The 25351-nt window shown below is 54.7% G+C and overlaps 4 protein-coding genes across 17 annotated transcripts; 2 read left to right on the forward strand and 2 right to left on the reverse strand.

The window, feature by feature from the left end:
* Positions 1-66: 66 nt before the first annotated feature.
* CNPY4 (canopy FGF signaling regulator 4) lies at positions 67-4819 on the reverse strand. Of its 3 annotated transcripts, XM_060123452.1 has the most exons (7): positions 4594-4817; positions 2550-2676; positions 2355-2451; positions 1992-2114; positions 1370-1487; positions 1201-1277; positions 67-191 (listed from the first exon to the last, which is right to left on the reverse strand). In XM_060123452.1, exons 1-7 carry the CDS (start codon positions 4694-4696, stop codon positions 165-167), a joined length of 672 nt encoding a protein of 223 aa, XP_059979435.1. In that variant the 5' UTR covers positions 4697-4817; the 3' UTR covers positions 67-164. The 3 variants fall into 3 exon arrangements, with proteins under 3 accessions (XP_059979435.1, XP_059979434.1, XP_059979436.1); XM_060123451.1 differs by lacking the exon at positions 67-191 and having other exon boundaries at positions 1132-1277; positions 4594-4815; XM_060123453.1 differs by lacking the exons at positions 67-191; positions 1992-2114 and having other exon boundaries at positions 1132-1277; positions 4594-4819.
* A 269-nt stretch (positions 4820-5088) lies between these two features.
* On the forward strand, positions 5089-17216 carry TAF6 (TATA-box binding protein associated factor 6). 7 transcript variants are annotated; one of them, XM_060124883.1, is made up of 16 exons: positions 5089-5133; positions 5398-5578; positions 8841-9056; positions 9149-9235; positions 9360-9513; positions 9720-9776; positions 9861-9980; positions 10209-10354; positions 10454-10531; positions 10644-10745; positions 10852-11034; positions 11419-11493; positions 11626-11751; positions 12299-12472; positions 12763-12960; positions 13103-13724. In XM_060124883.1, exons 2-16 carry the CDS (start codon positions 5543-5545, stop codon positions 13481-13483), a joined length of 2133 nt encoding a protein of 710 aa, XP_059980866.1. In that variant the 5' UTR covers positions 5089-5133; positions 5398-5542; the 3' UTR covers positions 13484-13724. The 7 variants fall into 7 exon arrangements, 6 of the variants coding, with proteins under 6 accessions (XP_059980866.1, XP_059980870.1, XP_059980865.1 ...); XR_009535790.1 differs by lacking the exon at positions 13103-13724 and adding exons at positions 14500-14788; positions 15403-17216 and having other exon boundaries at positions 5095-5578; XM_060124887.1 differs by lacking the exon at positions 5398-5578 and having other exon boundaries at positions 5090-5133.
* Positions 13651-17723, reverse strand: AP4M1 (adaptor related protein complex 4 subunit mu 1). Of its 4 annotated transcripts, XM_060124889.1 has the most exons (15): positions 17523-17712; positions 17333-17421; positions 16849-16955; positions 16674-16770; positions 16433-16543; positions 16264-16344; positions 15987-16049; positions 15822-15888; positions 15668-15721; positions 15434-15540; positions 15238-15332; positions 14849-14893; positions 14565-14615; positions 14319-14430; positions 13651-14147 (listed from the first exon to the last, which is right to left on the reverse strand). In XM_060124889.1, the coding sequence occupies exons 1-15, from the start codon at positions 17578-17580 to the stop codon at positions 13923-13925; spliced, it is 1362 nt and encodes a 453-aa protein (XP_059980872.1). In that variant the 5' UTR covers positions 17581-17712; the 3' UTR covers positions 13651-13922. The 4 variants fall into 4 exon arrangements, with proteins under 4 accessions (XP_059980872.1, XP_059980871.1, XP_059980874.1 ...); XM_060124888.1 differs by having other exon boundaries at positions 15439-15565; positions 15668-15888; XM_060124890.1 differs by lacking the exons at positions 13651-14147; positions 14319-14430 and adding an exon at positions 14148-14268 and having other exon boundaries at positions 15439-15565; positions 15668-15888; positions 17523-17723.
* MCM7 (minichromosome maintenance complex component 7) lies at positions 17572-25251 on the forward strand. 3 transcript variants are annotated; one of them, XM_060124879.1, is made up of 15 exons: positions 17572-18027; positions 19221-19300; positions 19606-19770; positions 19932-20056; positions 20130-20310; positions 20615-20752; positions 21042-21191; positions 21392-21506; positions 21598-21729; positions 21949-22032; positions 22313-22706; positions 22978-23061; positions 23649-23817; positions 24590-24699; positions 24889-25251. In XM_060124879.1, the coding sequence occupies exons 1-15, from the start codon at positions 17997-17999 to the stop codon at positions 25088-25090; spliced, it is 2160 nt and encodes a 719-aa protein (XP_059980862.1). In that variant the 5' UTR covers positions 17572-17996; the 3' UTR covers positions 25091-25251. The 3 variants fall into 3 exon arrangements, with proteins under 3 accessions (XP_059980862.1, XP_059980863.1, XP_059980864.1); XM_060124881.1 differs by lacking the exon at positions 17572-18027 and adding an exon at positions 18741-18925; XM_060124880.1 differs by lacking the exon at positions 21949-22032.
* Positions 25252-25351: the final 100 nt, after the last annotated feature.

The following is a 25351-nucleotide window of genomic DNA, read 5'->3' on the forward strand; positions in this document are numbered from 1 at the left end:
TAAGTTGGCATCGCCCAACTGAACTTCGGCGAGAATGCACTCGTCCCTCAGCGTCTTCGGCCACCACCCCGCTCGCGTGTGAGGTCCTCAACCGCCACCCTCCGGAGATAACCTTGTTATTTTCTTCATTCTAACCGGAGCCGCTCTCTACCTTGGACCTAGTTTTAGCTCCTCTTAGGTCTTGCCTCACTCTGAGGAAAGAAGAGACACGGGAAAAGCGCGTGGGAGTTTGTCCTCTGCGAGCTCCCGTCACCCAAGTATGGCGGCCCAGGCGTCGCCGCGCACGTAACTTAATTCCGTCGCGTTTTCAGGCATGCGCAGATCGCGGCTGCGCAATCCCAAGCCCGAAACCTGTCTCAACGCCGTGATCCATGCCACCCTCCTTGGGCTGCAAAACTACGAAGCACCGTTAGCTTTTAACAGGACGGCGACCAACGGCCCTATTCACTGGGCGCTGCCGTACCGGCCAGCTAAGATGTGTGCACGGCAGTTGTTTGAAATTTGGGGCCCAGCTGATATTTTAAAAAAAGTTTACTAGCGTTATAGAAAATTTGGCACCTTTGATATTACGTAGTGGCCCTGCAGTGAAATTAATATGAAGTAGACCAAGTGTCTACCCCACCTAACTTATCAATATTACCCCGTCCCCATCCAGTGTCCCCTTCCCGTTCCCAGACTGTTGGCATGTAGCCTCCTAGACGCCGGCAGCGTGTATAGGTCGTAGAGAGAATGTCCATTCAGCTTCTTTGTTATGAGTCTAAAAACAGACCCTCGAGGGGCAAAGTGACTTTGCCAAGGTCCACCGCTTCTAAGCCATGACCTCTGGGTCCGGTGGGGAGTAGCAGACGTATTTAAATATCTCAATACTGTCACCACACACACCTGACAAGGGGATAAATGGCAGGTGGAGGACTCATCTGTCGGTGCCGGGCTTCCACCTGCTGCTCCCACCTTTCTCCCCATAGCCATGCCATGCTGCACCACCAGGATCCTGCCTGAGATTACATGGGAGAGAAGAGCTACAAGCTCTAGGGTGGGGTCATTCACACATACACACACTCTGAAAGCTGTGGGGCAGGGAGCGCTCAGACCTCAGAGGGTTCTTCTCCAAGACCCCTGTCCCTCCTGGGGGCTCAAAGGCAAAGGTCAGAGTTCCTCTGGGTCATGCTTGGGGTGACCTGGTGTGTTAGTCACCTCCTCCTCCTCCTCCTCCTCTTCTGTCTTCTCTTGCCCATCTGTGATCTTCTCCTTTCCAGTCCAAGTTTCCTGTAGACATGCTAGGTTGGGTGATAGAAAACAATTTAGATATTGGTCCTGGGGAGAGGGAAGGTTGTGACCTGGCAAGAAAGGGGCCAGCCGCCAGGCTTACCAGTTTCAGTAGCTCGGAGCACATGACCTTCACAGAGAAAATGCTGTAGGGGCTGCTCCTGATGGTGGAAATACCAGTCTCCCACGACGTCTTCAAACTCCTCCAGCATCGTCTCACACTGATCAGGTGGAAAGGTCAGAAGGGTATCTGCTCTGCTGGCCTCTGCAGACCCTCCTCTCTGCTCTTCACTCCCTGTCTCCCCACCCCACTTCGGTAAGGCAGGGAACCAGGAGGTTAAACTTGGCCTATTAGATGTGTGATCCTCATTCACTCAACAGACATTTACCAGCACCTACGCTGCCAAGTAAGTTATTATACTCTGAGTCTCAGTTCCTTGCCTGTAAAATGGGAAGTGGTAATGGTACCTACCACATCAGGTTGTTGTGAGGGTAAAATGAGGCAGCAGCTGGAAAGTTTGTGGCCCCAAATCGGGCACACAGTAGGTGCTCAGTAAGTGGCAGTATATATCATTAGCCTCCATTATTACTTCTTGATATGCTCCTGAGCCCACTTCAGTCAATGGCAGAGTCCCTGCTCTGCTCAAAGATGGACCTCCTTAGGATCTAGCTCCCGTCTCAGGTTCCCTTCTCACCTTCCTGGGCAGTGCAGTATCCTATCCTACCTGCTTCTTGAGGAACGTGACCTCCACGCTGGGCTCATCCCACAGCTCCAAAGGGATCCCCAGATCCACCTTCACCCCCTTCTGCACCAGGCCTTTCAGCGTTGCCATGGTCTGACTCTGCCCCTGAGAGATGGGAATTTGAGATCAGCCCAGGCCACTGCCCTGCCTCCTCCCCTTTTTGCCATATCAGCTTTATCAACTACTGGAGACCCCGGTGAGTTCCATAGAGATGAGATGAGGGAGTCTACGATGGGGAGGGGACACTCCAGAGCTGTGGGGAGCTGGGCAGTCATCGTGAGGACCTCAGGGGGTACAGGTTGTAGTTTCTGAGAGATGGGATCCTGCCCTGGAGAAGAGTCTGACCTTGGCATATCTCAGTGAGCCCTTGCGCTCGGCATGAACACTGTAGTCCAGGATCCGCTCACATAAATTCTCCAAGGCCTCTTCCAGCCTTGTCTCTCTGTGGGAAGAGGGGAAACAAAGACTCCCTGGATGCTGTGGGCGCTCCCAGGGCTCCTTCGGGGATTGGAAGGTGGAAGAACACCAAGAAGAACTCACGAAACACTGTAAGGGATGTGTCTCTTCCTCTTGCCTGTGTCCAGCACCTGCCCCAGCTCCAGCACCTCTCGAGATCGGCCAGTGCGACTCAGCTCGTCCTGTAGCTCCAGGCTCAGCAGTTTACATACTAGATATCCAAGGGGACGTGAAAGAGAAACAAACAAAGCAGCAACTCATTCGGCAGATAAGCAAAGGCAGCAGAGCACAATGGTTATGGGTGCAGGCTCTGGAGCCAGCCTGGCAAGGCTGGAATCCTGACTCAGCCACTTAGTAGCTGGGTGACAATCCTGCTGTGCCTTGGTTTCTTCACCTCTAAAATGAAGATAATAATAGTACCTCCCTCACAGGGGTGTGGTGAGGATTAAATCAATCAATCTATGTAAAGCCCCGAGAATAGTGCCTGGCACGTGGTGAGCACTGCCTAAGTATTTGCTGTTTTCTGCAGTTATTTGTTGAGCCCCTTCTGGATGCACAATAGCAATACAGAGAGTAATAAGACCCATGATCTATCCACAGGACATTGCCAATGTCTCTGGGGATAGATAAAAAGGTGGTGACAATATTGTGTAATGGACTCTATCAAGAGACTTAATCTCACTAGAAAATACAAAATTCATTCAATGGTCATTCATGGACTTCCTACTAGCCTACGATTTCCTCAAGGATGAGCATTGTGTCTCTTCCACCACTGTCTTCCCAGCACCAGTGGGTCCCAAGAAAAGGACAGGCCTATACAGAAGTGCCAAGCAAACTAAACAGAGGGGCAAGGAGCAAAAGTGTCCCAAATGTGCCTATGGCACTATGCTAAGGATACACAGGGAGACACAGGTACTCTCCTTCCCTCCAATGCAGTGGGAGGTGACAGATAAGGAAGGAGGCTTCCAAAGGAGGTGACATTTAAACTGGGTCTTGAAGAACCAAAACCAGAAGGGCAAAGATCATTCCAGGCAAAGAAAAAAACAATGTGCAGAGGCAGAGAGGTGTGAGAGGATGAGGCAGGCTCAGTGACCACTGAGAGGTTCAATATGGCTGAAGCATGGGCACTTCGGGGATGGGAGGTGGGGTATGGAAATGTAAGAAAGATGGAGGCCAGACCACAAACACTTGGATGCTCTGCCAAAAACGATGGCTGTAGTCTAATCACAGCAGGAGGCCTGAAGAGGTGTTAAAGCAAGGACGTACACAATTGAGTCTGTGTTTAGAAAAACTGACAGGTGTAGGGGGTTAAGAGTAGGGACACAAATGAAAGGAGAGGAGAGATGAGGACCAAGTCAGGAGGAACATTGCTACTGAAATGCAGCGTGGAGTGAGCCGAAGGGGAAAAGAATCCAGGAAGAAATTAAAGCCAGGGAGGCAACAAACCAGGGGACCAGGGCACTCTGAAGTGCCCCCTCCCAGATGGGCCCCATAGGTGATACAGTCACAGAAGATGCTGCTCACGGTAAAATCCATACAGTGCACACCTTCTGCAAAACCTCACAATTATGGGGAACCTCTCCCAGTTGTGTGGCCTCCTCTTTCTTTTATGAGCTTCAAAGGCTGACGTACTCACTCCCAAACCCCTCAGGAGGGCGTGGGGCCTATAATTTGGGAGCGTCTCCGCTGGGGTGGAGCAGAGGATGTCCACAGGTAATGAGCCTGACACTTCACTCCTGCAGTCTCTTCAGATTTAGGTCTGGTGGCATGGAGGACACACACACACACACACACACACACACACACACACACACACACGATGCTCAGTAAAGTGGTCGGTCCTGAGCCGATAGTCTCTGCACTACAATTCCCACAAACCATTGGGGGGCCCAAACCAGCAAGAAAAAGCGGGCTCCCTCTGGATGTCTCATGGGAATTGTAGTGCCATAGTTTTGGGGTAGCGCTATGCGTTCCCTCCGTTGACCCCATTCGAATTCCACCAGGCTCCATCAGAACCTCCCTCAGGTCCTGAAGGAGGTCAGGTGACCCACCCATCACGGTCCATTTGGTCTGGCCCAGACGGAGATGGGGCAGAGGGATGCGAATAGGGGCTACTCCCGTTAGATACCTTCGCATTTGCTGGGCAAGCGTTCTGTGTCATCGTCCTCCTCCTTCGGCGTCCCAGACACAGTCAAAATGAAAAGCAACACTCCCAACCGCACAGGTCCCATGACCAAGTGCCGTCCACAGCCAACCACCTCCTGCCTTCAAACCAACTTCGGTCAGGCAGCGGGCCCTTTAAATCCCAAGGCTGTCGGCTGCAACTTTAACCCAGCCTGGCTTGGGAAGCGCAAGCGCAGTGCCGGCTAGAAGGGGGCGGGGCTTCGCGGCGCTGCGGGCTTCCCCGCCTGGTTTTGTGGCGCCTCCCAAAGGTCCTGGCTGCCGGATAGTGAAGGAATAAACTGAAGTAATTACAGCAAGAGGGTGTGCTCCTTACACGTAGGCACAGAGACAGCATTTTTATATAATTTCAGGCCGTGAGCCTAGGGGGCTTATTCCGGCTCGTGGAAGGGGCAGTGACCTGCTCTCGGTCTCTGCCAGGAACTGCTCCTGGAGGGGGCGGGGCCAACATGGCGCCGAGCGCCGGGTGAGCGGCGCTTTGGCGGTGGTGAGAGGCTCTTCCTGCGCTGGGCGCTCGACTGGCGGGGGCGGGTCTGAGTGGTACCCGGGACTAGACCCTTTGAAGGGCCCGTGTGGGGACCTGGAGGAGGACGGTTGGTTGTGTGTCCGTGCGCGTGGGGACTCTGTGTGTTTGCATTGGAGGGATGTTGGGGGGATGAGGTGGGCTCTCTACGCCTTCTTTCTCGCTGTACCCATTGCCTGGGGACCTTAGACCCGCTTCCCTGCTGGGGAAACTGCTACACGGATCTAGGTCAAGTTATTCTTCTGGGAAGCCTTCCTGCCGACTCCACTGACCTGAGATTTCCTGAGGCCGTGGCGTGTTATTTGAGCCTGTACTGGCAGAGGGTACCGCGGGGTATTGAAGGAGTAGTAGGAGTTCGCCAGGGAACTGGGACATGACCGCCTCCTGTATACCCGGCTCCAGGCACAGAGTATGTTGAATAAATGTGTTCCCTGCAGATAAGACTTATAAAAGCGGGGGAGGAGACCTGGGATGGTTTGAGAAGAACTAACGTGTATTTCGCTCCCATCTTCCCGCCCCTCCAACAGGCCCACACCCGCCCTCCACGTACACCTCGCAGTCAGTCCAAAACACCTTTGACATTAGTCTTCCTAATGCCAGCTTGAAGCGAGCCACTTTCCTTTGGGACACAAAGTAGATTCCAAGCTTGGGCTTATATCTTGTTCACTTGATAACAGTGGTACTTGAGGGTTTAGTGAGCACCTAATTCCTAAGGCTTACAGTTCATTCCTTTATTCAGCAGGTATTTATTGAGTATCTAGTGTGTCTCAGGCACCAGTCCAGGGTCTTAGAATACATCAGTGAACGTAACAAAGATCCCTGTCCACACAGTGCGGGAAGGGGAGATGTGGTGGTGATAAACAATAAGAAATAATACAATATGTATCAGCAGATGTTAAATTCCATGGGAATTTTTTTTAAAAAGCAGAGTGGGGGTGGGGTGCAGTATTAAAGAGGGTGATGGGAATAGGCAGCCAGGGAACATCTGGGGAAAAGCATTCCAGGCAGAGGGAATAGAGCAAAGGTTTGAACAGCAAGGAGGACAGTGAGGCTGGATCAACGTGGAAGAAGGAAGGAAAGGAGATCAGAGATGTGATGGGGAGAGAGTAAATCATGAAGGAGCTTGTAGACCATAATAAGGATTTCGAATTTACACTGTGGCACATTGGGAGCCAGTACAGGGTTTTGAGCACAGAAATGACCCAAAGTGGTTTATTTTTTGACAGAATCACTCTGGTTGCTATGTTGGGAATAGATGTAGGGAGCAAGGATGGAAGCAGGAAGACCTTATCAGGAGGCTATTGAAGTTCCCCAGGGGATAGGTGCTGGGAGCTGGTCACACAGTGGGAGTGGAGGATCAGATTGGATCACCTGGTGGATTAGCTTTGAGGGCTCACATAATGAATGACCGCCTGGATGAATGGTGTTGCTATGAAGATGAGAAAAGCCGAGGCTGGAGCTGGTGGAGTGGGGTCATCAGGAGTTCAGTTTAGAAGGGATTCTAAGTAGCCAGTTTGATATACAGGTCTGGAGCTAGGAAGAAAGCTCTGGGCTGGGGATATAAATTTGCCATCATCAGCCTATAAGCGATACTGAAAGCTGTGAGAATGGTTGAGGTCACCAAGGGAATAAGTATAGCTCATAGCTGTACAAGGACCAAGCCCAGGGCACTGCAACATCAAGCAGACGAGGAGAAGAGGAAGCAGCAGCAGAGGAAACGTAGAGAAAGTGGCCAGTGAAGGAGGAGGAAAACCAAGAGAAGGTGGAGTAGCAGTGGTGTCAAGACAGTGTCTCCAGAAGGTAGTAGGCAACTATGCCCTGTGCTGCTGAGAGGTCGAGGAAGATGGGGAAGGAGATGGGACTTTGGATTTGACAATGTAGAGTCACAACTTGGTGAGAGGTTTCAGGCACCTAATGGAGTCAAAAGCCTGACTAGAGTAGGTTCAAGAGGAATTAGAGATAAGACAGCCCTTTCGGGGAGTTTTGTTGCAAAGAGGAGCCAGAAACCCCCAGAGTATCGCTAGTAGAGAAAGTGGGATGAAGAAAAGATGTTTTTCTCTTTTTAAAATTTTTTATTTATTTATTTATTTTTGGCTGTGTTGGGTCTCCATTGTGGTACGCGGGCTTCTCATTGCGGTGGCTTCTCTTGTTGCGGAGCACTGGCTCTAGGCACACGGGCTTCAGTAGTTGTGGCACGCGCGCTCAATAGTTGTGGCACGCGCGCTCAGTAGTTGTGGCTCACGGGCCCTAGAGCACAGGCTCAGTAGTTGTGGTGCACGGGCTTAGTTGCTCTGCGGCCTGTGGGATCTTCCCAGACCAGGGCTCGAACCTGTGTCCCCTGCATTGGCAGGCAGATTCTTAACCACTGCGCCACCAGGGAAGTCCAAGATTTTTTAAAAAATTATAACTGTGAAATACACATAACATAAAATGTACCATCTTAACCATTTTTAAGTGTACACGTTAGGGGCATTAAGTACATTCACACCCATCACCACCATCCATCTCCAGAACACTTTTCATGTTGTAAAACAGAAACTGTACCTATTAAATAATAACTCCCCCTTCTCCCCTTCCCAGCTTCTGGCACCCACCACTCTGCTTTCTGTCTCTATGAATTTGACTACTCGAAGAACCTCATATAATTGGAATCATACAGTATTTATCCTTTTGTAACTGACTTATTTCACTTAGCACAACGTTCTCAAGGTTTATTTGTGTTGTGGCGGGTGTTAGAATTTCCTTCCTTTTTAAGGCTGAAGAATATTCCATGGTATGGGTGGACCACTGTTTTGTTTTTTGAAGATGGGAGAAATAACTGCATTTTGTAGGGCTAATGGGAGTGATCTGGTAGGTCGAGGAATTGACGATGATGCAGGGATGGGGGGGGATGCTGGAGGGGTGCTTGAGTTGGGAGGGGCATGACCAGAATCTCTACAGTGAAAGGGAAGGCAGAGCATGAGGGCACCCATGCTGCTCAGCGGGTGCACGTGGTGGTGGGAGCCTGGGGAGGTCTCTTCTGTTGGCCAAAAATCAGGGAGGAGAAGAGGTGTCAGATGAGACAGAAGGAACCTGGGTGCACTGAAATGCAGGACCATCAGGCAGCATTAAGGGCCCATTTGAAGTTCGTGGCCATGAAAAAAAGTGCACATTGGTCAGGATGGTTGTGCATTTTCTCATCACATTCAATTGTAAGGGCACATAGGCTCAGACAGGGAGAGTTGTTTTTAACCAATGTTGTATTTTTGTCAAGTGTGAATAATGATGCATGACGGAGCAAGACACATGAAAGCAGGCACATTAACAACCTTAGGGAAAAAAGATGCTTTCCACATTTTACAGAGAAGAAACCCAAAACTGGGAGAATTTAAGTAGCTTGCCCAGGTAACATAGCTAGGTAGTGCCAGGGGTGGGATTTAAACTGAGAGCTGAGATCATTCCACTATACCTCACTTGTACTGTGCCTGGCGTAGAATCAGCTCGATAAATTGTGTCGAACTGGGTCCAAGTGCTACCTCCGGTGCTGTTCACATGGGGATGGACAAAGGGCACCCCCTGAGCCCCTTCCCCCCTCACATCTCCACTGTTTTCCCTCTGTTGCGGCCCCTCCTGAACGGACCGCCCCTCTTCTTGGGATGTCCCTCTCACGTTTCCTCTCACCCCCCTGCCAGGGTCTCCATCTCCCCGCCCTGGGGCATCTTCCTTCAGGGGAGGGGAGGAGGGGCTCCAGAATGGCTGAGGAGAAGAAGCTGAAGCTGAGCAACACCGTGCTGCCCTCGGAGTCCATGAAGGTGGTGGCCGAGTCCATGGGCATCGCTCAGATTCAGGAGGAGACCTGCCAGCTGCTGACAGATGAGGTCAGCTACCGCATCAAGGAGATTGCACAGGTACCCTGGCCTCACTGCACTGTATGGAGGGTGCTGCCCAGGCCGCCTTCTCCCCCAGGGTCTCGGGCTGACATCTGTCCTCCCATCCCTAGGATGCCTTGAAGTTCATGCACATGGGGAAGCGGCAGAAGCTCACCACCAGTGACATTGACTACGCACTGAAGCTAAAGAACGTCGAGGTGATGGGAATGCACAGGACTGAGGGGGCAGGGTACTGAGACCTCCCATACGGTACATTTGCCTCAGCCAGACCTGCCTGCTTGGGCTCCCTTCTCATGCCAGTGTCTCTCCGTCCTGTTGTAGCCACTGTATGGCTTCCACGCTCAGGAGTTCATTCCTTTCCGTTTCGCCTCTGGTGGCGGCCGGGAGCTTTACTTCTACGAGGAGAAGGAGGTTGATCTGAGCGACATCATCAATACCCCTCTGCCCCGAGTGCCCCTGGATGTCTGCCTCAAAGGTTGGGGGAGGGGAGGGGAGAGCAGGGGATGGGGAGCAGGGAGGGGAAGGAGCAATGTGTATGGGTGTGAGGAAGCACGCGGTGAAGGAGCCCTCAGTGTGAGATCCCTGGTGAGGAACAGGAAGGAAAGCACGCATCCCTTAGTGTGGAGTGACTTCCCGATGTCTGCGCTCAGCAGTTCACCTTGACACCTTCCTTCCTCGCAGCTCACTGGCTGAGCATTGAAGGCTGCCAGCCAGCTATTCCAGAGAACCCACCCCCAGGTAACCTCCGTGCCCAGCGTCCAGCACCCACCCCTCTCCCTCCTCCTCCCTTTACATCTCCTGCCTTGACTGCTTTCCCACCAGCTCCCAAAGAGCAGCAGAAGGCTGAGGCCACAGAACCCCTGAAGTCAGCCAAGCCGGGCCAGGAGGAAGACGGCCCCTTGAAAGGCAAAGGTCAGGGGGCCACTCCAGCTGACGGCAAAGGTCAGTACTGCTGGGCCAGGCCTCTTGCCCCAAAGCCAGATGGTCATTTGTGAAGTGGGTGAGGTCAGGGCAGAGGGCAAGACCTCAGGCCAGGAGCCCCAGAGAGGATCAAGAAGCCCAAGGGAAGCCGGGTCTCCCTGGGTGGGGGAGGGGAGGGTGGAGGTGTGTCTGGCGCTGAGGCCTCCTCTGGAGCTTTCTTTTCTAAAGCTGTCTTCCCACTTCACACAGGGAAAGAGAAGAAGGCGCCACCCCTGCTGGAGGGGGCGCCTCTGCGACTGAAGCCCCGAAGCATCCACGAGTTGTCTGTGGAGCAGCAGCTGTACTACAAGGAGATCACAGAAGCCTGTGTGGGCTCATGTGAGGCCAAGAGAGCGGTGAGGCCCCGCCACCCGGCCCTGGCTTTACCCCTTCGAGGCCACCCGCGCCCCCCGCACAGTGTCGGCCCCTCTTCACTCGCTCCCCTCCCCCCACAGGAGGCTCTGCAGAGCATCGCCACGGATCCGGGGCTCTACCAGATGCTGCCGCGCTTCAGCACCTTCATCTCAGAGGGGGTGAGAGGACGCGGGAGGGGGGGACCTAGGACAAGGTTCCGGGGTGAGGAGGAGGGAGAGGAAGCTCACCGGAAGAGTCCCACTGCCCCATCGCTTCTCTCCCCCCAACCAGGTGCGCGTGAACGTGGTGCAGAACAACCTGGCCCTGCTCATCTACCTGATGCGCATGGTGAAGGCGCTGATGGACAACCCTACTCTGTATCTAGAGAAATACGTGAGTGGACCTGCCCGCGCACCTCTCATCCCAGGCTCTGGGGACCCTGCCACCACCCACAGGAGACCATTTGTCAGAATCAGCTGACTCGAGGCTTCTCCCTTAGGTGCATGAGTTGATCCCGGCTGTGATGACCTGCATCGTGAGCAGACAGCTGTGCCTGCGGCCAGATGTGGACAATCACTGGGCGCTCCGGGACTTCGCCGCCCGCCTGGTGGCCCAGATCTGCAAGCATTTCAGCACAACCACTAACAACATCCAGTCCCGGATCACCAAGACCTTCACCAAAGTGAGCCGTTTCCCATCACCACCTGGGGTTGTCACCAGAACAATGAGAGCTTCACTCAAACCAGCGTGCCTGCAGGAAATGATGCTGAAACCCAGGGGCAAGGGGGCAGGGGGACGGGGACTGGGACTTGAGCTGCATCTCTGGTGTCTTTTTTTTTTTTTTCCTAATTGTGTGATTCCATTAACTTAAAGTTCAAAAACCAGAAAAACTAATCTCTGGTGGTAGAGGTCAGAATAGCAGCTACTTTGGGGAGGAGAGGGTGGCTGGGAAGGAGCTGTCATGTCTTAATGGTTTACTAGGAAAATGTGTGTATGAGAGACTTTGGTCCTTAGTAGTTAGCTTTTCACACCCCTTTATTTGGGTTTATTTTCCATCCCCTTACAGAGCTGGGTGGATGAGAAGACCCCGTGGACAACGCGCTACGGCTCCATCGCAGGCCTGGCAGAGCTGGGACATGATGTTAGGCCCCAGCGGTGGGGGGAGCCCTGGGGGAGGGGAGGGATCGTGAGGTCAGAGTGGGCAACAGCCCCCTGACCTGGGAGCCCCTGTGGTGACCCCAGGGCCCCGGCTTCTCCCCTTCTCTTCCAACAGGTGATTAAGACTCTGATTCTGCCGCGGCTACAGCAGGAGGGGGAGCGGATCCGCGGGGTCCTGGATGGCCCTGTGCTGAGCAACATCGACCGCATAGGGGCTGACCACGTGCAGAGCCTCCTCCTGGTGACAAAGCCCCACCCCCACCCTCCCCCATTTCTTCCCGCTGATCCCCCTCTCCACCCCCCACCACACACACACAAGGATAATGTTTAGCAAACATACAGCATCTTTCATTCATCTATCCCATCTTCGCCTCTTACGTTCAGGGCACACCTCAGAGTCCCATATTGTTTCGCAGCTGGAAAAACTGAGGCACTAAGGGGTTAAGTAAGAAATAAGAGTCTTAACTCTCAGCCTGTGACTTCAAGCCTACACTGCCCCTGATGCTTCTGCACCACTCTGGCCCATTCTGTGCAAGGCACATGCCCTGTAGACCTTAGATATCACCAGCGTAATTACTCAGCAAGTTCTCCACTCCCACCAGCTGGTGCCCAAGTTCTCTATGAAGAAAAACCACAGCATTCCTTACACACTGATAACCCAGCACAGCCTGGCTTCCAGCAGGAACACTGAAATAGTGGGTGACCTCCTTTCTCACCCCTTCCCCCATCATGATTCTCAGAGTCACTGCCCTCCCTCTACCTGGCTGCTCTTTGCCTTCTCTCTGCAGAAACACTGTGCCCCTGTTCTGGCAAAGCTGCGCCCACCGCCTGACAATCAGGATGCCTATCGGGCAGAATTTGGGTCCCTCGGGCCCCTCCTCTGCTCCCACGTTGTCAAGGCCCGGGCCCAGGCTGCTCTGCAGGCTCAGCAGGTCAACAGGACCACTCTGACCATCACTCAGGTCAGTACAGGGTCCGGGGAGGACAGGTGAGCAAGTGGTAAGGTGAAAATGAAGAAAAACACGGCAGTGGTTCCCATCCAGGCGGGACTCACACCATGAACTCGGGCACACACACTGACTTTTGTAAAACACAGGCCCCCTGAGTCAGCCATCTTTGGGGGTGTCTAGGCCCCCTTTGTGATGATGTCCCAAACCCAGTGAGACCCACGAGGAGCAAGAGGAGCCCTTCTTTTCATAGCTGGTATCTTTCGTAGATGGTGACGTTTTCTTCCTGCTGCTTCTTCCTACAGCCCCGGCCCACACTGACCCTCTCCCAGGCCCCCCAGCCTGGCCCTCGGACCCCTGGCTTGCTGAAGGTCCCTGGCTCCATTGCGCTGCCTGTCCAGACACTGGTGTCTGCTCGAGCTGCTGCCCCGCCTCAGCCTTCCCCTCCCCCAACCAAGTTCATTGTCATGTCATCATCCTCCAGCGCCTCATCCACCCAACAGGTATGTGGAGCCGTGTGGGACCAGGGATGGTGGGGACTGTGTCACCATTCACTGATTATTTGGTTGGAGCAAGGGAAGTATCCCCCGGCCTCGGGTGTGGGAAGAGTGCAAGGCAAGCGGCACTGCCTTTCTCCCCGCCCAGGTCCTGTCCCTCAGCACCTCGGCCCCTGGCTCAGGCTCCACCACTACCTCTCCTGTCACCACCACCGTCCCCAGCGTGCAGCCCATCGTCAAGCTGGTCTCCACCGCCACAAGCGCGCCCCCCAGCACTGCCCCCTCTGGTCCCGGGAGTGTCCAGAAGTACATCGTGGTCTCTCTTCCCCCCACAGGGGAGGGCAAAGGAGGCCCCACCTCCCATCCTTCTCCAGCCCCTCCCCCGACCTCAGCCCCCTCCCCGCTTGGGATCAGCGCCCTATGTGGGGGGAAACCGGAAGCTGGGGAGAGCCCCCCTCCCGCTCCAGGGACTCCGAAGGCTAATGGCTCTCAGCCCCCCGGATGTGGCTCCCCTCCGCCTGCGCCTTGATGCTGTCACACGTCTGCTGACCTTCTCTCCCCTGTACTCCCTCTCCCTCTCTCCCTCTCTCCCTCTCTCTCTCTCCCCCTCTCTCTCTCTCTCTCTCTCTCTCTCACACACACACGCACGCACGCACGCACGCACGCACGCACGCGCTGGGTGGAAGGAAATAGTAGTCAGCTTCCCCCACGTGACTTTCTCTTTCAGTATTGTACAGTCAGTTCCTCAGAATAAAAGTTTGATTTTTAAATTGTGATCCACCTCAGTCCTTCCTGGGTCAGATCCCACGGACGGGCGCTTGAACCCGTGGAGCCCCCCTGCTCTCTAGGACTCAGGACCCTTCCAGCCAGAGCCACAGCCACAGGCCAGGATGCTGGGAGAGGAAACGTTGTCCTTCTCCTGATGCACAGATCACCTCCTTTGCCACCCGTGTCCTCGTTTGGGAGCCTCAGATCCGAATGACGTAGGCGTCGCTGTGGCTTAGGTGTCGCACCCACTTGTGGGGATTGGCGTTGCCGCATGGTCTGAACGCCAGCCTGAGGAAGCGAACCTGGAGGCCAGAGCATGTGTGCCGGGGAAGTTCAAACGAGAGACTGGCGGGGCCCAGCCCCAGAGGAGGAGCCGAGGTGGAGGGGCCTTGGCCGGGAGGCCCAGGGAGGCCCGGGACGTCCATCTGTGAGGGGCAGAGGCAGGAGGAGGGTGCTGAAGGCATCAACAGGAAGGAGGGCAGGGGAGCCGAGGGGCCAGGAAGCTGACCACGCGGACCGACCGCATTAGGAGGCTATGGGTCAGGGCTGAAAGTGGAGGTGGGAGGAGAGGGCCTTCGAGACTCAGCGGCTGATACCTGGAAAAGGCCTGAGAGCTGAGAGCCTCCCTGCACCCGAGGAAGGTCCCAGCGAAGGGCTCCCTCCCCCAGCTCTGCCTTCTGCTCTGGGCTGCTCAGCTCCTGAGACAGGCTGGAGTTGGGAGAGGAAAGGTGCTGGGTTAGCCCCTGCCATCCCACAGCTCCCACTTTCCTCCCCCAGTGCTGTCCTGTTGTCCGGAGAAGCTGGTAAACCCACCCGTGGGCCCACGGTGCATACACGCTCACCTGACCACCCCCCGTGGCAGGGGAAGGTGCAGCCTGACGTTGAGAGCCTGGCTGCAAGGAAAAAAGGACCAGAGTCAGCCCCAGGAAGGTCGTGACGTGTCCCATCTTCATTACTGTCATGACTGGAGTTCTGCACAAGTGCTACTCCACCCCCTTCCCAAATTCTAGTGCCTCTAAGCTGGATTCTGAGGCTGGTTGGCCACACCTGAAGGTGGAAACAGCAGGTATCTTGGCCTTATCTCCTACCCTACGTAGCTGGACTAAGCTTGGCTACCCCCACTTACCTCTTTGGGGGCAGGTCACATCGTAACTTCAGATAAACCTGGAGCCTGGGTGGGAGGGCACAACACCATTACTCAGGCCCTATCCTACCGGCATCTCACCATCCCTCACACAGGGCCCCCACGTGTGGCTGCGTGGATTTTGCCCCAAGACAGACAGAGAAGGGCTGAAATCCACCCAACTCCACGAGCCATTACATTCACGGAGCTGGGTCCACTTGTGGGGGAGGTGCTTTTACTAACTCGGAGCCAATATCACCACCACCACCACTCCTTCACAGCCAGTCCGAGGGGTAAACAGATACGTGTATATATGTGTACACACACACGTACATGCGTACACATGTTGGCTTGGGCTCCAGAGAACTTCTAGAACGGGGAAACGGTCTCACCTGCCTGAGCCTCGGTCCCAATGCACGGAGGGAAAGAGCCGGAAGGGGAGCGGGGAGGGGAGGTCATCTGAGAGTTGATACCTCATCACCGTCAGCTGAGACCAGAGAGGAATGGAGGTGAGGGTGGTCTCCTCACACCTGAACTGCCTCCCTTCCCTTCGGTAGGTGGAATATGCTAGGCCAGCCCGATCCTGACCTCACCCTGAGGTGGCTGCAGGCGGAGGATTCGATGAGATTCAAACTCATCCAGATGCACCGAGCTGTGAAATGAGACCTCATCCACCCGAATTCCTGGCCCATAACCTGGAAAGAGAGAAAGACCCCTCTTCTAACCCATATTTTGGGAGGGGGTGGGAAGCTGTCTCTAGCTTCCCTCCATGAAAACTTTGACAGTGACCTCGACCTAGGAGAGAAAGACCCACTTTCTCACCTCTCAGTTCTGACTTCCCCACACAAAACTCTTCCGTCAAGCCGATGCGCATCTCTGTCAGAGGAAAGAACAGAAGCAGCAGCCAAATACCCCATACATGCCACCAAGGAGCCTGTCCCAAACCCCACCCTGGTCCAGCCTGCAGGCTGCTCACCAGAGCCGCTGGGCAGAAAGCTCTTGAGTCGTATCTCTCCCTGCACGTCCACCTTCAGCAGCGAGCCCTGAGAGTGACAGGAGGTCAATGCCCAGACGTGACCTCCCCGACACACTTCCCAAAGGTCGCCTGTCCTCAGCCGCAGGGCTGGGGGCCCAAACTTACGTTAGAGGCTATCAGGACGGACAATCTCTCGACCACATCCAGAAACACTTCATTCTTTTGGCTCTAAGGAAAGAGGGATTTGGGGGTTGATCAGCCTGTGTTCTAACGCGGACAGGCAGAAAGGACAGGACGGTGGAGGCTAGAGCCCTGGGTTGGGGACGCGGGTAAGGAAAGGGATCATCCACGTCTAGAGAAGGTGGAAAGATATGCTGGGATCTTGGACTCTGGGGGCTGAGAGAAAAATCAGAGGATCTGAACCCATCAATCCCTCCCTCACCTGGTCAGAGCGGCTGGACAGCACCGGGCGGCTGGCTGCACTGCTGGGGGCCACTTTGCTCTGTTGTGTCTCAGCCCCAAACTGGAAATCATCCAAAGCAATCAATCCTCACGTATGACACTTCCCACTAACCCTCCTCAATCCTGGCCTCATCTGTCCCTGGACTGACCAGGCCAACGCTGCTGAGGTCAAAGAGGCTGAAGGGTTTGCTGACCACAGCCTCCGTCTGGATGAAGTTCCTCAGCATCTCCGTGGATGTAGTCTGTACATAGCCATAGTCCTATAGGTAAAGGAAGGGCAGTCTTTGGGTGGTCGGGGGGGAAGGGGTGAAAATGAATGGACTCAGCCTCCCAACCATGGGATGCATCTTCAGGGAACGGGGGACAGGGAGGGACATCCCTGGACCTCACCAGCACTTCATCCAGAAGTTCGTAGACCAGAGCCACGTTGCGGGAGATGGTCCCCTCACCCAGGGAGCCACAGTAATCACCCAGGAGCGTGGCTAGCCTGCAGAACAGGACGGAGTGTGCATACCCTCCTCCTCTCTGACCCCCACGCCCGTGTGCCCAGCCCCGCCCTCCTCACCGGGAGAGCAGCTCTAGGAGGCTGAAGGGAGAAATGTTTTCTGAAGTCGTGGCCACCAAATAGAGGCCGCTGTGTCTGATGTGAATAAAATGACGGTCATCGTGGTGCTGAGGCAGAGGCAGGGGGAAAAAGCATTAGCAAGAAAGAGTTGTGGTGATTCCTGGCCCATGAGACCTGGGCTGGTATCCTGATTCCCCTACTTACTAGCAGCGTGACTTGTGCCACATACGACACCTCCCCAGGGCCCAGCTTCCTAATGTGTAAATGGAGTTAATAATAGTACCTACTCCAGAGTGGCTGAGGATTGAGACGTGCGGGGAGCTGTGCCTGGTGCATTGTGAGCGCTCAATAGACTTCTATTAATATTATTTAGAGGAATGTACCCCCCAACTGGAAGCTCTCAAGGAAACAGCCCTGGGAGGAGGCGCCCCCCACCCAGACCCACCAAGCGCATCCCCTCCACCCCACCCCCGCCAGTGGTTACCATGACAACCGGAGACTCGTCTCCAGGCAGTCCCGTCAGCTTCCGGTAGAAGAGCTCGGCCACATCCCGGCCTCCGCTGTCTCCGCGGACTGACCGGGTGGAAGGACAGCTAAGGAGCTGGCAACACTGGCTGGCTCGGGGGCACTAGTCCCACCCAGCCCCTCCCCCCGGCCCCGCTGGCCAAGGATACAGTCCTTGTAGATGAGCGGGTCCCCCTTGGAGGACAGAATGAAGAACTGGGAAATCATGGCCGTTCTGGAGAGTAGACCAGGATACAGCGAAAGTTGGGCCTGCCCCGCCCTGCGGCCCCGGAACAAAAGGACGCGAGTGGGCTGGCCCTTTAAGAGCGATTCTCCTTCGACCGCGGGAAACCCGGCGCCCGCCCAAGCCTCGCCCAGCCTTTCCCTCCTGACACCCGCGCCGCTCCCCCGTCACTCAGCCCAGATTCGCCCGCTGATTGGTTGTGGCAGGGGCCCGTGGCGAGTGGGAGGGGCGGAGGGCCTCTTCTCCGATTGGCCCGCACTCAGCGGCGCTGGTCACGTGGGGAGCGACGTTTCGCGCCAATTTCGGTTGGTCGCCCGCAGTCCGCCGCGCGGACGTTTTTAGCTGTCGGGGGGTGAGAGCTCAGAGCCCGCGAACTGCTGCCGCACAGCCCTCGGCAGCAATGGCACTTAAGGACTACGCGCTCGAGAAAGGTGAGGGTCTGCAAGTGTGGGAGGGGCGTCCTGCGCGGGAAGTTTCCTGGTCAACACCTGTTTGGGTGAGCGGGGGTCCTGGGGGGCCGGGTTCGGCGCGCGAGGCCCGAGGCAGGGTCGGGAGGTGGCGGGTTGGAGGCACGGGGTGCCTGGGATGGGCATGGGGCGCCGAGGTCGGGGGAAAGCTGGTAACCGCGTACGGGAAAACAAGTAGGGGTCGTGGTGGGTGGGCGGACACCCCGGCTGTAAGTTCCAGAAGGAAGGGTCGCGCCAAGGGGAGACCAGGATCTCAGGGAACCCTGTCAAAGGTTCAGGGTCGGCCACCCGTAGTCCCACTTGCCTCCGCGCTCTTAGGTGCTCCGAGCGCCCGAGACGCGCCGAAGCCCGGGGGGCGGTCAGGCCGGCCGCTGCGCTCCGGGATTGGCCGCGTTAGGCCCACCTCCAAGCGGAAGTGGAGGCGGGCGGAAGTTGCGCGACGCCGCTGGAAGGAGTGTCGTGTGTAAACAGTGTCCTTCCGCGCGGTGGCCTCGGAGAGAGCTGCTGAGGGTGGGGGCCTGCCTGGAATTGGGGTGCTTATCAGAGGCAGAGGGAGGAAGTGGTGGGGTGGGACGGTGTGGCCCTTGACGAGCCGGCCAATCGCCGGACGGGCTCCCGCCTTGGGCGGAGGAATCCCGGGCTGTGAGGCGGCGGCATCTGGGCCCATGTGCTTCTTTGTTTACTAAGAGCGGAAGCCGTGGCGGGAGAGGGGGTGGGGCGGAGGACGGGCCTGGTGGCGGAGATCCCAGTGAGGGCAGCGGTTTAGGGGACCGAAAGAAAAGGAGAATAAAACGCGTAGAAGAAACGCTGAGAACCTTGAGACCTGAGTGTGTTGCCGGCTGTGGGAGGCCCTTAGGAAACGGTACTGAGATTTCTAACTAAGGCAGAGAGTGGAATTCCCCTGCGGGGAGGGTATCGGTTAATACTCTAAACTGCCCGGGGCCGCTTTTTCTTCCCTAGGCCAAAACAGGCTTGTGAAAAAGAGTTCTGCCCTGTTTGGGGAGAATTAGGTAGGCTTATTTGAATGTTGTTTCGATTGATGAGTTCATCGATCTCATTTTAAATGGAGGTGAGTTTCTTAGATTTCTCTCAGACGGGTTTTGCAGTAAGGTATCTGAAAAAAGGTTGACTTTTACGGTTTTACGCTTTTCTTATAGAAAAGGTGAAGAAGTTCCTACAAGAGTTTTACCAGGATGATGAATTTGGCAAGAAGCAGTTCAAGTATGGGAACCAGTTGGTAAGTCTAAGGTTGGGTAGAGGGAATGGGGCAGTGACTTAAGCTATAAGAGCTATTAGCAAATGCATTTTTGTGTAAGTTACAAACTTAACACCATACCTGATACCAGTGTATCACTAGATTCACAATAATTAAGGTATTTTCAGGGGTTAGGGGAGCTGAGAAGTGAGTCTTGTTCTGTCTCACACTGCTGTTTCTCCCATGTGGGGCCTGGGACCTGTGTGCTGAGCTTGTGGTGACAGATTTTTGCTTGTCAACACTGGTAAGGTAAATTTGGCCCCGTGGCTATCTCCTCCCCACCCCAGGTTCGATTGGCTCATCGGGAGCAAGTGGCAGTGTACATAGACCTAGATGATGTAGCTGAGGATGACCCTGAGCTGGTGGATTCAATTTGTGAGAACACCAAGCGCTATGCCAAGCTCTTCGCTGATGCTATACAAGAGCTGCTGCCTCAGTACAAGGAGAGGGAGGTGAGGAAAATGCAGGGCGTGGAACTTAGGTATTTTTCGAGAAGGTTCTTGGGGGGGCAGAAAGCTGGCTTTCCAAGCTGGCAGAAAGGGGGCAGTGATTTCTACCTGGCCCCCTTTACGTGCTGTCCTTTCACCATCCTGGTTTTTGCCTTTTCCTTTAGGTGGTAAATAAAGATGTTCTGGACGTTTACATTGAGCACCGGTTGATGATGGAGCAGCGGAGCCGGGACCCTGGGGCAGCCCGGAGCCCCCAGAACCAGTATCCTCCTGAACTTATGCGCAGATTGTGAGTGGTCTCGGTTGGGAAGGGTGTGGGGTTTGATCCCCAGAGCCTTGCTAACGACAGTTTTTTCCCTTAGTGAGCTGTATTTTCAAGGTCCCAGTAGTAACAAGCCTCGCGTGATCCGGGAAGTACGGGCTGACTCTGTGGGGAAATTGGTAACAGTGCGTGGAATTGTCACTCGTGTCTCTGAAGTCAAACCCAGGATGGTGGTGGCCACTTACACGTGTGACCAGTGTGGGGCAGAGACTTATCAGCCGGTATGTATGGAGCAACGAACAGTGCATTTTGTAAGAACTAGTTTTGTCTGCTGATGTTCACTTGTTATATTTTCTGATTATCGTAAAGCATGCTGGTATGTTCACCTTTCATTTCCTTTTTAGCGTGGAGTGGTCTTTTTGCACATTCTATGTTTTTTGTGTTTGTTGACATCTACTAGGGATAACGTAAGACATTCGAAAGTTCCCTGGCTTTTATGACAAAGAGGAATGTGATTCAAGTAAATGACTCTAAGGGGCTCCTTTTCTTATGATTTCCTTTGGTGTTTCCTTTTTTGTATCTTAGATCCAGTCTCCCACTTTCATGCCTCTGATCATGTGCCCGAGCCAGGAGTGCCAGACCAACCGCTCAGGAGGGCGGCTGTACCTACAGACACGTGGCTCCAAGTTCATCAAATTCCAGGATATGAAGATGCAAGAACATGTGAGTTTGGGGTGTGTGGTCCAGGACCCAGGGAAGGTGGAGCTTGGGAGTCCACTGGAGTAGGAGGAAGAAATTAGAACAAGCGAGAGAGGAGCTGAGGCAGAGAAGTCATCAAGAGCAGCAGGGAAGTTTAACTGGAACTTTCTGATTAAGTTGGGAAGAGGTAAAAGAGAGCTCAGCTTCCCTCCTGTGGGCTTCTGTGAGGCCGAGCAGGCCGGGAAGCGGAAGAGCAGTGTGCCTGGGGAGGGGAGGTCAGTCTTTGGAGGCCTCACGTACCCTTCTCCCCCAGAGCGACCAAGTGCCCGTGGGAAATATCCCTCGCAGCATCACGGTGCTGGTAGAAGGAGAGAACACAAGGATTGCCCAGCCCGGGGACCATGTCAGTGTCACCGGTATCTTCTTGCCAGTTCTGCGCGCTGGGTTCCGACAGATGGTCCAGGTGAGAAAGGGAGTTTAAAATGAGGAGGTGGTTTTTCCTTTTTCTTCTTATCCCCTTATTCTTATCCAGCCCCACAGAGAAAAGTGTCAATAGCAGGACACCAAAGCAGAACGGAGGGTTTTGTTAGGAGCTCCTGAGGGAATCACGTGGATGGGCAAGTTAAAGAACTTCATCCATACCCTGGCATCTTCCTGCCCAAGGGTTTACTCTCGGAAACTTACCTGGAAGCCCATCGGATTGTGAAGATGAGTAAGAGTGAGGATGATGAGTCTGGGGCAGGAGAACTGAGCAGGGAGGAACTGAGGCAAATTGCAGGTGAGGGGTCGGGGGAAAGACTGGGAATGTGAGTTTCATCCAAGCACTTTTTATCCCCCAGAAAACGCTCTTACTTTTCCCTTTCCCACAGAGGAGGATTTCTATGAAAAGTTGGCAGCCTCCATCGCCCCAGAGATCTATGGGCACGAAGATGTGAAGAAGGCACTGCTGCTCCTGCTGGTGGGAGGGGTGGACCAGTCTCCTCGAGGCATGAAGATCAGGGGTGAGTGCAGCGTTCAGGAAGAAAGGATGGGTGACCAGGGCCCGTGTCCCATAGGCCACAGAATAAAAGAGCAGGCGTCTTGGCTTCCAGGGCACGGGGTGGGATTAAAAGAAATGGTGCTGGGCATGATGGGGGCAGATCTCGAAAGCACTTTTCTCTGTGTTTGGACGACTTGCATTGAAGGAATAGTCATTCAGGGGCTTCCTTCCCTTCCTCCAGGCAACATCAACATCTGCCTGATGGGGGATCCTGGTGTGGCCAAGTCTCAGCTCCTGTCTTACATTGACCGCCTGGCCCCCCGCAGTGAGTAGTCAGATCCTGGGAAAGGCAAACTGAGGGCAGGAGTAGGACCACCACGTGTCCGTGTTTGTTCTCTTCTGGGAGTGTTGGGGAATGGAGATTGAGTGCCACCGCCCACAGACCTGCAGCTGCCTTGGGAAGGCCTGGCTGGGTCAGAGCAGTTCAGTACAGGCCTTGCCTCACTAGCCCTGTTTCTTCTGTCCTTTGCCCCGTTGTTGCTCCCTTGTTCTCTTTGCTTTTCCTAAACATGTCTATTTTCTTTCTCCCTGGCCCTTTTGTTCAGGCCAGTACACAACAGGCCGCGGCTCCTCCGGAGTGGGGCTCACAGCAGCTGTGCTGAGAGACTCCGTGAGTGGAGAGCTGACCTTGGAGGGTGGCGCCCTCGTGCTGGCTGACCAGGGTGTGTGCTGCATTGATGAATTTGACAAGATGGCGGAGGCTGACCGCACGGCCATCCACGAGGTCATGGAGCAGCAAACCATCTCCATTGCCAAGGCAGGCATCCTCACAACGCTCAATGCCCGCTGCTCCATCCTGGCTGCCGCCAACCCTGCCTATGGGCGCTACAACCCTCGCCGCAGCCTGGAGCAGAACATACAGCTTCCTGCTGCGCTGCTCTCCCGATTTGACCTTCTCTGGCTGATCCAGGACCGGCCCGACCGAGACAACGACCTGAGGTGAATGCAGCTCAGCACTCAAGGAGACACCCCTTAGTAACAGTCTCTGGAGTTGGAGGAGAAATTGGAAAACTCATTGTCTGCTCATGGAAACTCCAGAACCTTTCCCTCATACAGCAGGGGCTGGTCGGCAGTTGTTAGAGTGGGTCAGGGTTGAAAGTTTGTCCCTGCCAGGCTGTGAGGTGGAGAGGTGAGGGGCCAAGATGTAGAGTTCGGGTGTGACGTGTAGCACCAAAGAGACAGGGTTCCTACTTGTCTCCCCTCTTCCCAGGTTGGCCCAGCACATCACCTATGTGCATCAGCACAGCCGGCAGCCCCCCGCCCAGTTTGAACCTTTGGACATGAAGCTCATGAGGTAGGAGAGCTGGGCGAGGACTGGTGTACTTGCCCAAGTGCCATGGGTGGCAGTGTCTTGGCCTGTGTGTGCGTCTCTTGAAAAGCTTTCACTCCTCCTCCACCACATGTCCTGAGTCTAAGAACAGTGAGTCTAGGTCCCCCCAGCCTGGCCACGGGAGACCATGACGCAGAACCTGCCTTTCATGCTACCTCCACCACCTGCCCATCTCAGGGTTGAGACAGGTTCAGATTTTTGGCAAAGCTGCATCCTGCTGCACAGATACTTGATAGCACTATTCTCTCCATGGAGTCTGTCCAGGGACTCCCAGGGATTCCTCAAGTTTTTCTTTTTACCTATTCACTTGAAGTTAACAAAACCGTCTCTTAAGACAGGTGGATTTGTCATATTCATGTAAAGGCCATTTTCCTAAAAATTGGGGAATAATTTGAAATGCAGCATTTGGAGAAATCCATCAGTGATACTTAAGCAAGCAAATACTCATCTGCTGATTTTGTTTTTTCTACTTAAAAATACCCCCCCCAAAGTAAAACTCTTAATGCAGAAAAAACATACCCTTCGCACCCCTCTCTGCTGCTTTCCCACAGACGTTACGTAGCCATGTGCCAGGAGAAGCAGCCCACGGTGCCAGAGTCGCTGGCCGACTACATCACAGCAGCGTATGTGGAGATGAGGCGAGAGGCCTGGGCCAGTAAGGACGCCACCTACACTTCCGCCCGGACTCTGCTGGCTATCCTGCGACTGTCCACTGCTCTGGTGAGTGCCGGTCTGTCCTGTTGGAGGATGGTCCATTTGGGCTGGACTGGGCAGCCTGCCTTAACGTGGCCCCTCTCGCGGCCTCCCTCCGCGCAGGCCCTGCCGGGGCTAAAGTGCTGACAGTGCAGATAGCGGTCCTCTCCGTGCTACCGCACTGTGGGTACTTGCTGCTCCAGCAGGGCACGCCCAGCGTCCGTGGAGGGAAAGGCCTTCTCCCTGCTTCTCCGACCTCACCGAGGGGGTGGATGAGTTAACTTCACTCCCTGTGTCCCAGATCCTGTGCTAGGAACGTTCATTTCTGTCCTCACATCTTGGACCTTAGTCCTGGGGGCTCCAAAGTGCTGTTCGTGCAGGTAGTGTGATTACCTGACCTACTGCTGAGCTAGCACTTCCCGAGCCCCAGGGACACTACCTCTCTGCCAGTTGCTTTCTTGGCTGAGCTCCCCAAGCTCCATCTGTCATGGTGGGGAGCCCAGTGGAGTTCAGAAGGGTCTGGTCTCCCTCACAGGACAGCTGAACACCGGGACTGGCCAGTGTTGAGAGGCGGAGACTTGGGCAATTGCTGGACGCTGCCCTGGGCATTGCACTTGTCTCGGTCTGACAGTGCCGGCCCCACACTGCGGATGCTTGGCGGGAGGGGAGGGGCCTCTACTCCTTTGTGAGTAGGAACACGTGGGTTGCCCAACCTTAAAGCTGGAGCTGTGGGGGGGGGGTCCCTGACTTTGTTCCACCCCCCTCCTCCCGTTCCCATCTCTCCCTACCTTCCCCTTAGGCACGTCTGCGAATGGTGGACACAGTGGAGAAGGAGGATGTGAATGAAGCCATACGGCTAATGGAGATGTCCAAGGACTCCCTTCTGGGTGACAAGGGGCAAGCAGCCAGGTGAGCGGCTTAGTGAAGAATGTCAGGAGTTACCTTGACCTTCTTGAGCAGAAAATTTATCCTGTGGCTTCTGCATCCCTGTGTCTGTGATGTTGGCCTCAGAATTCTAACCCTGACCACTGCTGTTCTGTTGGTACTGGGTGTTCTTGTTGTACCCTGATCTTGCACACCCATGCTTGTTTCCTTCAGGACCCAGAGACCAGCGGATGTGATATTTGCCACTGTCCGTGAGTTGGCCTCGGAGGGCCGCAGCGTCCGGTATTCCGAGGCAGAGCAGCGCTGCGTGTCTCGCGGCTTCACACCTGCTCAGTTCCAGGCGGCCCTAGACGAGTACGAGGAGCTGAACGTCTGGCAGGTCAATGCCGCCCGGACACGGGTCACTTTTGTGTGATTCCAGTCGCTTGTGACACTGGTATCTACTCTGCATATGGTCCTAATCCCCCTTACTTTAAAGACCTAGAGATGCCCTTGAGGGGAAAGGAGGATCCCTTCTTTTTCCCAAGCTGCACTTGTTTTACTCATTCATTTTGCTAATAAAGTGTGTGTAGATTTGCTGCCTTCTGTTAAAACAGGGTATTCTGAGTTTTCTAGATTCCTGTCTTTTCCCTTTACGCTTGTCTTATTCCAGCCACTCATAGTCTACTCAGGGGAG

Source organism: Lagenorhynchus albirostris, chromosome 15 (assembly GCF_949774975.1).
Source record: "Lagenorhynchus albirostris chromosome 15, mLagAlb1.1, whole genome shotgun sequence".
Lineage (NCBI taxonomy): Eukaryota > Metazoa > Chordata > Mammalia > Artiodactyla > Delphinidae > Lagenorhynchus > Lagenorhynchus albirostris.

Coding starts and splice junctions, on each gene's coding strand:
- CNPY4 (XM_060123451.1), bottom strand. CDS start 4,696: ATGGGACCTGTGCGGTTGGGAGTGTTGCTTTTCATTTTGACTGTGTCT. Junction 2,452..2,549: donor CACATCCCTTACAGTGTTTC/GTGAGTTCTTCT, acceptor CTCTTCCCACAG/AGAGACAAGGCTGGAAGAGG. Junction 1,278..1,369: donor GCTCCGAGCTACTGAAACTG/GTAAGCCTGGCG, acceptor CACCCAACCTAG/CATGTCTACAGGAAACTTGG.
- TAF6 (XM_060124883.1), top strand. CDS start 5,543: ATGACCGCCTCCTGTATACCCGGCTCCAGGCACAGA. Junction 9,236..9,359: donor TGAAGCTAAAGAACGTCGAG/GTGATGGGAATG, acceptor GTCCTGTTGTAG/CCACTGTATGGCTTCCACGC. Junction 11,494..11,625: donor TGGCAGAGCTGGGACATGAT/GTTAGGCCCCAG, acceptor CTCTTCCAACAG/GTGATTAAGACTCTGATTCT.
- AP4M1 (XM_060124888.1), bottom strand. CDS start 17,580: ATGATTTCCCAGTTCTTCATTCTGTCCTCCAAGGGGGACCCGCTCATC. Junction 16,771..16,848: donor CTCCTAGAGCTGCTCTCCCG/GTGAGGAGGGCG, acceptor CCTGTTCTGCAG/GCTAGCCACGCTCCTGGGTG. Junction 15,566..15,667: donor GGGGAAGTCAGAACTGAGAG/GTGAGAAAGTGG, acceptor AATATGGGTTAG/AAGAGGGGTCTTTCTCTCTT.
- MCM7 (XM_060124879.1), top strand. CDS start 17,997: ATGGCACTTAAGGACTACGCGCTCGAGAAAG. Junction 20,057..20,129: donor CCTGAACTTATGCGCAGATT/GTGAGTGGTCTC, acceptor TTTTTCCCTTAG/TGAGCTGTATTTTCAAGGTC. Junction 24,700..24,888: donor GACAAGGGGCAAGCAGCCAG/GTGAGCGGCTTA, acceptor TGTTTCCTTCAG/GACCCAGAGACCAGCGGATG.